At 34.2% G+C, this 11,714-nt stretch overlaps 1 protein-coding gene across 7 annotated transcripts; it reads right to left on the bottom strand.

Annotated features, from left to right (window-relative positions):
* Window positions 1-2,677: 2,677 nt before the first annotated feature.
* Window positions 2,678-10,881, bottom strand: LOC114259360 (ribonucleoside-diphosphate reductase small chain A). Of its 7 annotated transcripts, none has more exons than XM_082877452.1 (9): window positions 10,505-10,881; window positions 8,364-8,524; window positions 7,254-7,302; window positions 7,037-7,163; window positions 5,011-5,076; window positions 4,777-4,893; window positions 4,440-4,602; window positions 4,283-4,353; window positions 2,678-2,974 (listed from the first exon to the last, which is right to left on the bottom strand). In XM_082877452.1, the coding sequence occupies exons 1-9, from the start codon at window positions 10,668-10,670 to the stop codon at window positions 2,860-2,862; spliced, it is 1,035 nt and encodes a 344-aa protein (XP_082733578.1). In that variant the 5' UTR covers window positions 10,671-10,881; the 3' UTR covers window positions 2,678-2,859. The 7 variants fall into 7 exon arrangements, with proteins under 7 accessions (XP_082733578.1, XP_082733575.1, XP_082733577.1 ...); XM_082877449.1 differs by having other exon boundaries at window positions 4,732-4,893; window positions 10,505-10,853; XM_082877451.1 differs by lacking the exon at window positions 4,777-4,893 and adding an exon at window positions 4,732-4,776 and having other exon boundaries at window positions 10,505-10,835.
* Between the last annotated feature and the right edge of the window lie 833 nt (window positions 10,882-11,714).

Raw genomic sequence — 11,714 nt, 5'->3', positions numbered from 1 at the left:
GATTATAGATTATAGCTTAACAGATTATAGATTATGACTTTAATCAGAAGCGGTTAATCTGTTTGGTATAGCTGTTGGATTATAGATTTAAGTTGCTGAGTAGTGTTTGTTAAATAAGCTGTGAAGTAGCTTTTTCAATTAATTTTTATTTTTTATTATTCACTATTTGTCTACATTTTTCATAAAAAATAATAATAATATTTAATAGTCCATTTGAGTCTTTTTCTATTTTTAAAAAAATAAAAAATAAAAAAATTTAAGAGTATAACCGTGAATTAACATGTCCACAGCAGAAGCTGATAATCAGAAGCAAGGGGTGAGCAGCTTCTCAGAATCAGCTTTTTTGACTTAAAATAAGTTGTTAAAATCAGAAGCTGTTTGAAATAAGTTTAACCAAACAGTCCAAAATAACTTTTTAAAAGCTAGAAGCCATAAGTTGGCTTAAAAAAGCTGCACCAAACACCCCCGATTTTATTCACCAAGATGGATTCTGTCAAAGATGGGATTAGTAAATGAAAATCCACTCAGATTTTATCTTTATGAGATTATCAATTGCGTCTTAGGGACGTCTTTAGAGTATACCAAATGAGTAAAATTATCTATTTTTAACAGAGCGCTGCAATTTCAACTAGTGTGGAGGAAAAGTGAGAACAGTTTTTTCTTCTTTTATTGTTTCTTGTCAATGCAAAATCATGTGCCATTGAACACAAAATCATATTCTCATAATTCACTTAAATGCAAAATCTAAAAATATAAAAAATTATAATTGACAGTGGACGATTTTATTCGCTCACATGTCACTCAAGTGAATAAAATAAACTTCATCTAATGGTACTTATGTCAATGGCATACTTAAAAGCAATGTTAAAGGGGTCTAAAACTTTCTATCTTCTAAATTTATTCATATTGATGTGAAAAAAAAAAAAAATCTTAATTGATTGATTTTTAAATAAATTAATAACTAACATACATCCACATTAAAAGTCAATTCAAAAGTGATGTTTTAAGCATCTTAAACATTTTTTTGGGACCATTCAATCAATCAGTGACAACAATATGCAGAAAAAGGATGAGTAGTGGGAATAAAGTCACCTCCTCCCCTTTTACCATCTTTTTGAAAATCATTTCCCATCTGGTTCTTTCTATCTTTAACATCTCTTACAAATTCAGGGGGAAAAAAAAACAAAAAAAACAGAACGGCAAATTGAAAATTCCCATTCTAGAAAAGTAAGTTTAAAGGAGTATTAATGGAAAATTGCATTATTAAGGGAGTTGTGTTGTGTTATAGATTTCATATTAAATTGTGTATAAAGTACACTGATTATCCTTGAGATTTTAAAAAATATAGTAAGCTTCACTAAATTCTCTTATGATTTTAATTCATATAACACTTTACTCTCATTTTCGTCAGAAATTCATTAATCATATGAATAATAAAATAATGCTGTAATCTTTTTTATATCAAGGCTTGGTTTGGGAAATGGGTTGGCTTTTTGACTTTTTTGACTATTTTAACCTGGGCTTAAAAGCTTAGTTTGGGAAGGGCTTTTTGACTTTTTTGAGTTTTTTTGTGAGAGAAGAATGTAATGATTATGGATTGGATGTGATGTTTTGTTTGTTATGGCTAAAATAGCCTATTTTATTTTTTGTGGCTAAAATAGCCAAAAAAACCTGCAAATCCACTTGCCAAACACATGTTAAAATGTATATTTTATCTTGTGTGTTTTTGTGTTTTCATACAAACTGCATTAGTTCTGATTTCTTTAATCCTATTAAAATAGAAGTTAATATAATTATATCAAAATTTTAGACTTCTTGTATTTTTTTTAAATCTTAAAAAAAATCAGTGTAATTTCTCCTAAAATTTTTACCACTAGACACTTTAGTAGTGAGTCTACATTAAAAATACATATAAAGTTCATGTCTATATGACTAATAGTAAAAAAATCAGATAGACAATTCGTTTATATATATAATACTTTTCGTAGTAAAGTGAAGTGTTAGGCCTCTTTGTGAATCAAACCTTGAAATAAAATCGTGAATCTTACGACAAACATGCATCATCATGTTCTGTAAAACCAAACACTAAAAAGAAAAAATGCCTTTCCAATTACTCCTCAAATATTCAAAGCATGTTTGGTTGTGCTATTATTTTTATTTTGTCAAAAAATATATTTAAAACAAAAAAATTGATTGAAACTGCTTTCGAGAATTTTTTTTTTTTTATTAAAAACAACACAACATCAAAAACTTATTTTCACACAAAAATAAAAATGATAGATACTTTCAAAATTTTCCATTATTTTTGTTTCCAAAAACAAATAAAATGCAAATACAAGCAAATAGTTCCAAAGATTGTGTTTGGATCTAGGACTTCCTGACGAACAATAAAAAGAAAGAAAAAAGAAAAATGAAGAAGAAGCTAAAATTATTTTCCCTTTTTCCTGGACAAATCTAAGATTCAAACACATCCTAGAACCACAAGAAACAAACAATGTTATATAAAAACCAAAAAATACAGATTTCATATATAATAAAAGGGAAATGCTAGGTGTCATGAAGAATTTTCATGAAAACTGTCATGAAAACCATCTGCACCGTTAGATCAGGTATGTGTCTCATGATCCAACGGTGCAGATGGTTTTCATGACAGTTTTCATGAAACGTAGCAGGACCCATAATAAAAATAGCAGGTTGGACTATTAATATATTTTTTTTCTTGGATAGTTACTTTATATAATGAACTGATGATGCCTTTGCATTGAGTGTAAAATGTCACCAAGGGTATAGTTACAAAATTCAAATGCCCTGTTTCAGCATCTACCTGATACTTGTTTGGAAACCAAGAAAATTCTGTCACTAGAAGTCCTCATCCAGCTTGAAGATGAAATTTTTGCCACCATCTTGTAGGTTTGACATAACAGAAGCTTTTTGATAATCACCCACCCTTCTCTCAAAGAAGTTGGCTTTTCCTCTGTTCATTCAAACAAACCGATTAAATTCAGAACACTATGCTCAGAAACCAAGAGGAAATGTAATCAACATTGCAGAACATTAGAATGCAACTCATTGTCATAGTTCAAAGAGCTTAAGCATATGCAAGAAATTCTTAGGCTAAAAAATCGGAACTCAAAACAAGATATGTATATGATAGATGGAAAAAAAAAAATTGTTGCAATTGTTAATTCCATCTTGATGAGGGATATTCTAGTGGCATGGTCTCAAGCCCACATCCACCTCTTTTCTGATTTGATATAGTAGTGGGATGAAAAAAATTGATGATTTGTTATTATTTGAATGTTGCCATTTTTTTGTTCTTCGTTTACAAAAAAAACCGAAGACAAGTTTTCGTTTTTGTCCTTTTTTTTTTAAAAAACAAAAACTTGTTTGATGTACAAAAATGTTTTGAAAACAAAAATAAAGAAACATATTTCGTGAGTTGTTGGAGGTGGTGGCCGCCGGTGGAGGATGAACGGATGTGGTGGCTGGCGGTGGGGGTGTCCAGAAGTGGCTATCGAAGTTGGTGGCTGGAGTGTTGCTGAAGGTCACAGGCTGTGACCAATCGGTCACTAGTGGTAGTGGTTGGTGATAGCCAGAAGTAGTGGGGGATGGACGAGAGTGAAAACTTGTTTTGAAAACAAGTGAAACAACTTTTTTTTTTTTTTTTCAAAAATTTTGAAATTTTGGAATCCATTACACTTTTTTGAAAACGAAGACAATTAACTAAACAAGCTTTTGTTTTCAGATTCCAAAAAAAATGAAAACAAAAACAGAAAATAAGAAATGGAAGCGTTACCAACAGAGCTTACCTGCTAGGTTTCGTTTTCAGAATCTGTTTTTTGAAAAACACTAAAAATGAATTTTCAGAATCTGTTTTCATCTCGGTAATGGAAAGGTTGGGACCCAATATTTCATGGGTCCCACTGAATATTGCCATGGTATAATGTTGAGGATGATCAGACAACAAAGTGTCAATGTCAATAATGTGATTTTATTCTACTGCTTTGGACAGTAAAAAGCTGACAAACCAGATGACCCTAACCATCATGATTGCCAGGCAAGGACGAGGTCTCAAGAGGAAAATAACAAGGGATGGGTACTGACTAATGAACTGGCCTCATATGTGCTAATTTAATCACTAGGGAGTCTAAACTTTGGATCAATGATTGATTTAGGATGTTCAAGCACCAAAAAAGCAACGCCTAAAGTCCAAGATGCGCAAAATGTTTCTCGGCACACTTATGAAATCAGAACTTAAGGCCTCTGTTTTCATAGTACTCACTGTAAGGAAATGAACTCCATCCAATCAAAGGGATTTTCAACATTGTACTTTCTCTTGCACCCTAAGGAAACCTGGAAAGGCATATATATAGACAATCTTTAGTTATGAAAACCAGCAATACAACTCCTTAGATCAAAAGATAATAGAAGGATCATACCAAAAGACGGTCAGCAACAAACTTTATATATTGACTCATAAGCGTTGAGTTCATGCCAATCAATGCACATGGAAGAGCTTCACAAACAAACTGTGTCTCAATTTCAACAGCTTCGTGAACAATGTGATCAACTTTTTGCGACTGTAATTGCTTGTGCAACAAACTGTAGAAATAAATATGTCAATATCTTAGTTCTTTTCACTCCCCCCACCCCTCCTAATTTACAAGAAGAAGAAGAAGAAGAAGAAGAAGAAGAAGAGAGAGAGAGGGAGAGCATAGCATAGCAACATACTTCAATTTCCAATAAAGCATCAAATAATAACAGAAGCAAAGCCACCTGTATAGAAGACAAGCAAAATCGCAGTGGAGACCCTCATCTCTAGAAATAAGTTCATTTGAAAATGTCAAGCCTGGCAGGAGTCCCCTCTTTTTAAGCCAAAAAATGGCACAGAAACTGAGGGGAAAAGAGCACAATTATATGTGACGGATATCTTTTTTCACAAACAAGCATGACATTTAGGACCATCCACACTAAAGAATAAGAAAGAGACAACTATTTGAAAAGGCATACCTTCCTGAGAAAAATATTCCTTCAACACATGCAAAGGCAACTATTCTTTCTGCAAATGAGCTGGAGCTGCATATGGATATTAGCACAATGAGGATTTGATGAGCAGAAGTATCTCATATCTCTTATATTCATTCTATTTTCAAACAGAAGAATGAAGCTAAACTACCATAATTGAGACGGCCAACAGAATCAAAATGTTGAACAACGTTCTTGAATTTAAACGGAAAAGTAAGGATAATTTATTTTTTCATTGTCCTTGGGCTCTATCTTTATGGTGGAGAGTATTTCATTTGATGGAGGAGGATTAGGTTTTACCACCATTTTGTGAGAATTTGTTATGCATTGGTTTTATAGGATTTGATTCAAATGCCAAGGCTCGGGTTCTTTGAAGATGTGTTGTTTGTGTGGTTCTTTGAGTTTATGGCTAGAATAGAATGCTAGGATTTTTTTATGAGAAAAGTGATGTTGAGAGCATTTGGGAGAAAATTTGTTACTCAGACTCTTTTTGGGTTTTGGGGGCCTCTTCTTTTAAGGGGATTCCATTAAATTTCTAGAGATCGGAGTGCTATTTGTAAAGTGAGGATTCAAGTTCAAGCTCCACCCACACCCCCCCCCCCCCCCCCCCCCGATTTCGGTGGATTTCTTGTCCCCTCCTTTTGTACTTGTTCACTTTTTTAATAAATTTTTGTTACCGATCAAAAGATTTAAACAGAAACTGGCAAGTAATGTCCATATTGTTAGATGGAAGTAAGAGCTATGTTTTAATAAGTTGCATAATATGAGTGAATAAAGCTGGAATGTATATTCAGTCGAATTGATGAAAAGCTGTATCCCTAAAATTAGCATAAAGCCACTTCAAATATTTAATGTTAAAGTTTGTGCTACAAAGAAGACAAACGTAGGGTTTTACATTAGTATTTGCCGTTTCTACAATCTACATTAGTAGGGTTCCACAGCCTTAAGGCACCTCTAGCAGAAGCAACTACAATTAGTCTATCAAGTAATGACATAATGTACCAGAAAATACAAAAGAAGGCAGCAAATATCCAAAGTTAACAATATATGGAGTTTGAGGTGTCCTCTTCTCCAAGTCACACATGCTTCCTATATAAAAGGAATCAGTAAAACGTCCAGTGCATGTTTTGAGAGAGAAACTCACACCTTGAAAAGCTGGAAGATTGCTAATTCTATTGCTTTTGCCATATTTGACAGTTCAATGAAAACTTTCCAACCCCCTCGTGTGTGCATGCATGATTATTACACATACACATGAGAGAGAGAGAGAGATTGAAAAACCATTTTCACATCAATTTTACTCAGCAAGACAAAAACCAATGATTACTAAATTAAAGTACATCAATCAGACAAAATAGGTAATATACCTACACTTAGCTTCTCAAGAAAAATTTCGCTGCAAACCAAAAAAAAAAAGATTGAATGATTTTGTTTTCCAATTGCTTATGCTCTATTTCGGTTCACTGAAATGAGATGAAATAAAATGGAATCATCATTACTTAGGCTCTCCTATTGAATATCATTCCTTTTACAATGGTGAATGATGATTCTATTTGCAATATATTTTTCATTGTTTTTTTAGTCAACCAAACATGGAAATGAATATTTTGAAGGTACAATCATTCCATTCCACTTTATTCCAATGAATTCCCAGAAAAAGTCAACGCACGTGCGGGAAAGTCAACGCACATGCGGAAAAAGTCAACGCACGAGCGGGAAAGTCAACTCTGTCCAAATTCTGTCTTTTTGCTCATTTTATGCTCCGACGATGTACAACCTGATTGACACTCAACACACATAAAATATACCGTTTGACCAGCAAGTGAAGTTAAGAGATTCTAATTAACGGCCTCAATGATGTACATTTCGGCCTTAATCAAATCACTACATAGGAGTCACGGTCAATTAGTACTTCTATCATTAAAAACCAGTACCGACTTACAAGCTAATCTTTAAGAAAATCATTATGTAAAATTTATTTAAATAATGCAAAATAAGAATGTGTTAATACCTTTGAATCCAATCCAAAGCCCATTTGGCTTTTTGAGCAACACAAGGAATATTCTCAACTGCATTGAACAATCTATGTTTCTCCCTCGAGTCCCTGATGTATGTTTCCAAAAGTAAACTGTACATCTCTAAGAAAAAAAGGAAGAAATACCCACTATCAGGTAACTCAAGAATGCATGAGATAGTAAATCACTGCAATATCACATACAAAGCTCTACCAGAATGTATATTCTCCATTGCAATTTGGAATCCGTAAAATGCCCGGGCCTAGAAAACATAAAAAGGATTAATGTAAGTGCAGTATCAGTACCAAAAAAGAAAAATGAAAATATAAACATTTAAGGACACAATTTTTATTGCATCTATATCTAAGATAGGTGCACACTACAATGGAGAGACCTAATCAAGTCATCCCCATTTTATTGCCACCTGCATTGCATTCTGCCATTAATAATTAATATCCTTATCTGGCACAAAACTAGCAAGAAAATTTCATTATTTAAATTGCTAATTCGTATAAACTAGAAAGGGAAAAAAAATAATAAGCCATATTTAATGGTGACATTAACTGCCTTTTCTTCTGCTCATAATTTGCTCTCACTTTTTTAAAAATGTACGCGAATTATTTGGCACAAAACTCTTTACCAAAAAAATTGAAAATTTTCTTGAACGTTATTGATCATCATCTAATGTTCAAAACTGCATCTTGATCTTTAACATTTATTCATAACCACTTTCACGAATCACATTACTGTTTGCATCTGGCTATTAGCAATGAAGTTGGTTTTCTTCAAAAACAACATTTTTATTACGATATAAGATCTATTGGTTAGGGGTGACCAGTGGTTCAATAGTAAAACTTTGACCTAATAACCTTGAGGTTATGAGCTCGGAGCAACCACTTTGTGTACTATGTCAAAGGTTAGGTGTTTACCCAATCTTTCCCCTCCCAAACACACATTAATGTGTACTGGTTGGGCTTTGTTTTTTTATAAGATCTATTGGTTATTATTCCTAAAAATAATGCCTCATATTAAATAGCAAATGTCAATCCTCTCCGGAGAATTCTTGCAGGACAAAGCAACAAAACATAAAATAGCTCCCAATGAAGTTTCCCCACTATGTCCATCATACATAAACATGAACTAGTCCAAGGACTCAGAACTACTGATGTAACACTCAATTCACTAAATTGCAGAAAGGTTAGCAGTGAATGGAGGAACACATCATAAAAGGCGAAATAAAGCAATAGCATTGAAACTAGACATAATCTAAAGCCGATACAGACACTGAAAGTTGCATGAATGGAGCATCGTCAAGAAATTTACCTCTGGAATTTTAACATCATTTAAAAATCTTCCAGCCAAATTCTCCAAAACAATCCCATCGGATGCAGCAAAAAATGCCAATACATGGCTTATAAAGTGCTTCTCGGAATCAGACAAAGAATCCCACTGCTGCACATCCTGGGAGAGATCCACCTCCTCGGCTGAGAACCCAATAAAAAGTTATTAGAATAATTTGCACCAAAAAAAAGAAAGTAATAGAAAATAGCAAAGATGAAAATCAAAGAGGAAAAAGTAAAACAAAATCACACTTGATGCATTCGACTTAATAAAAGATACAAAGAATATCCAACATAAGAAGTCGAAAGGTAAGACACATAACATGTTCTAATGTCCTTGTATTTCTTCATTTAAAACCAACCCCAAGAAGTTAGAAAATAAAATACATCATAATTTTTACTCATATGCTACCAGCACAATTAATAGTGACCACGACTAATATCACCAAAAACACCGCCAACACATCATGATGGTTAAAGCAGCCAGAAATGCTGTACCACCAAACCACTATGCCATATCTACAATTGGCGGCACCACCACTATTGTCACCATCATGTATGACCACCCCATCCTTTCCAAAAAACCCCACCACCTCTTCCCCGTTGTTGCCAACCACATGCTTTCCTAGTTACATGGAATATCATTTATTTTGTCCTACCTCTGTTATAGCAGGTGGCATCATACTTACTTGGCTCTCATACCACCTTACAAGTTCACATCATCTAGAATGGTTTAAAGACGTAAATAACAATGGCATGGAATAAAAATTGGAAGGAATAAAATGCAAAACACAAACCTCATAATACTTACACTACGACTGAAAGTTCACAATAGGTGCAACAGTGAGGGTCTGCTTTCCCTATGAAATAGTTAATGCTATTCTAAAGCACCCAAAACTAAATCATAATTGCCTACACATGGACTAACTTGCTATCAAATCCTTTCATATACACAATGCCTGCTTCAGAATGACTTAAATGATGTGTTCATTTTCCATTTATACCACTCCATTTATTTGGATTGGTATCATACCATACAATCCTTGTCTTGTTCACATGACCAAAAGAACATGTTTTCCACTCTTTCTTTGCGTCTATTTTATATAAAACAAGCAGTGAATCAATTTCCCAAAGCAACAGTATTTCAAATTCCAAAGCTACCCCCTCTTAACTTTGGGCTTTTGAGGAATGCTCCACCAAAAAGTAACCCAGTAACTAAAGTAAGTATAATCAAGCAGAGCCAACATTTTCAAACCAGTTTATAAACAAAATAGTACCCAAGTTTTACTTTTTTTTAAAGAGTAGTGTTACTGTAGCCCAAAAGTTTGATCCACTTTCACCCCTAATGATGTGGCACCCTATTAAAATATCTAAGGCAACTTTCTCTCACATGTATACTTTAATTAATAATTATCAACCATTGACTGATTCTACAAAGCAGGTTTAGAAAATGGACTTATATATCATTTTATTTTTTGGTTCAAAATATATATATATCGTTTTACTTTTTTAATAACTAGGTATCAAAAATAGTACCCAATTTTAATCCTTCCTTTCTATTGCCATTCCAATTCCAACAACAACAAAAACACGGGCGATTATTCAACCCGGAGTATAGACACGTGGTGCTCCATAAGGTTTTAATTGGTGGAAAGGTGTAGGGGCCCATAATTCATGTTGGAGATGGGGGAACAACATGGGCTAAGTAATTGGTGATTGGCTTGGTGTATAGCCATGTGGTGCTCTGGGAGTATTGAATAATTTCTCCAAAAACACAAACAGGTGACCTACAAACATATATTCTGGTACTCAAAAGAGAAAACTCAAAAACTAACAATTTTAATTATATAAAAAAAAAAGGAAAAAGAAGACAATGTCTTCAAAAGAAAACCCATACACGATGAACTGAGTATAGCAATCTCACAAAACACCAGCCTTTTAAACAATAATCAAAGAATAAATACGAAAGAGAGAGAAAGAGAGAGAGGGAATACATACCCAATTTCGAGAATGTATTATTTAAGCGAAAATTTTCAATTTGGGAAACAAACTTGAAGAAATTTCGGAGAATTTCAAATGAATGCAAATACACAAGTCATGTATGTATGATTATATATACATTACCGGTCCAAAAACTGGCTTCGGCCTTCTTGTACATCTCCCAAACTTGTGGATATCGAATTGGGAACATACAAAACCTCTGTGAATTCTCCATTAATATGGGTTCAACTCCTTCTTCTTCTTTGCCTTCGTGTAGTCCTCTTCCCACTCCATTTGTGAGCGAATCCATCTCTCTCTCTCTCTCTCTCTACACTCCTCTCTCCCTCTCTCTCTACAGATACATATAGTACAGTGAAAACCCTACAAAAACCCCTTCTCCAAGCAAGAAACAACACACAATGTCACTCTCTCTCTCTCTCTCTCTCTCTCTCTTGATTTTTGTTCGTTTTTGTGCATGGGTCCGAAGTCTTGTGATTCCTTTGGAGAGGGCATGTTCCTTCAAAACGACAGCGTTCTAGGGGGGTTTTAAAACGACATCGTCGAGTGATGGAAGGTTTAGGGCTTTAACTCGAGTGGTTTGGTTGGGCTGAGTCCAAATTGACTTTCCAAGCCCAAGCCCAAGCCCAAGCCCAAGTGTTTAAACTAAAAAACCCCTCAACCCAATTAAAAAGCCCACTCAAATCAACAATTCACAATCAATTTAGTTTTGGAGAAATTGCTCGTAGGTTCTAATGAGAAATGTTTTATAGCTTGAAAATTTTTCTCCCGAATGGCCCGAATTGCTAAAACGACGTCGTTTTGGCAATGTTTTTTTTTTTCTTTTTCTTCCTTGTTTATATTTGAACAGGGGGAGGGAAAGAGAGAGAAAGAGGGAGAAAGAGAGAAGAAGAGGGAAGACAGATGTAAACAGAGAGAGAGAAAGGCGATGGTGATGGCGGGGCGGGGACGACGGTGATGGAGGGTGCGACGGTGGACGGTGATGGAGGTTCAGACTTTTTTTTTTTTTTTGCTCTGAAGATGAAGATGATGTGTTGATGATGGTGATGTTGATGAAGATGTTGTTGTTGTTGATGATGATCCAGATCTGTTGCTCTTTTTTTTTTTTTTTTGGCTCTGATCTATGGGTGATCAGATCTGTTGTTGTTGTTGTTGTTGATTGGGTTTGATTTTTGGGTGGGTGGGTTTGATTTTGATTTTTTGTTCAATTTTGTGGTTGAATCAATTTTGTGGTTGAATCAGATTTTCTTCTTCTTCTCTCCTCTCCTCTTCTTCTTCTTCTACTTCTTCAAACTCTTTTTTTTCTTCAGACAAAAGAGAAGGAAAAAAGAAAAAA

The sequence above is a fragment of the Camellia sinensis genome, chromosome 7 (assembly GCF_055761805.1).
Source record: "Camellia sinensis isolate YWXY chromosome 7, ASM5576180v1, whole genome shotgun sequence".
Classification (NCBI taxonomy): Eukaryota; Viridiplantae; Streptophyta; class Magnoliopsida; order Ericales; family Theaceae; genus Camellia; species Camellia sinensis.
The sequence above is the reverse complement of the archived record's forward strand: the minus strand, read 5'-3'. Positions and strand labels throughout refer to the sequence as shown.

What these genes read in the sequence shown, in the direction of transcription:
- LOC114259360 (XM_082877449.1), bottom strand. Translation starts at nt 10,670, where the DNA reads ATGGATTCGCTCACAAATGGAGTGGGAAGAGGACTACACGAAGGCAAA. An exon ending in CGAAGCCAGTTTTTGGACCG is followed by an intron (nt 8,525 to 10,504) that starts GTAATGTATATA and finishes TTGGGTTCTCAG; the next exon opens with CCGAGGAGGTGGATCTCTCC. An exon ending in ATGGAGTTCATTTCCTTACA is followed by an intron (nt 2,975 to 4,282) that starts GTGAGTACTATG and finishes TTGAATGAACAG; the next exon opens with AGGAAAAGCCAACTTCTTTG.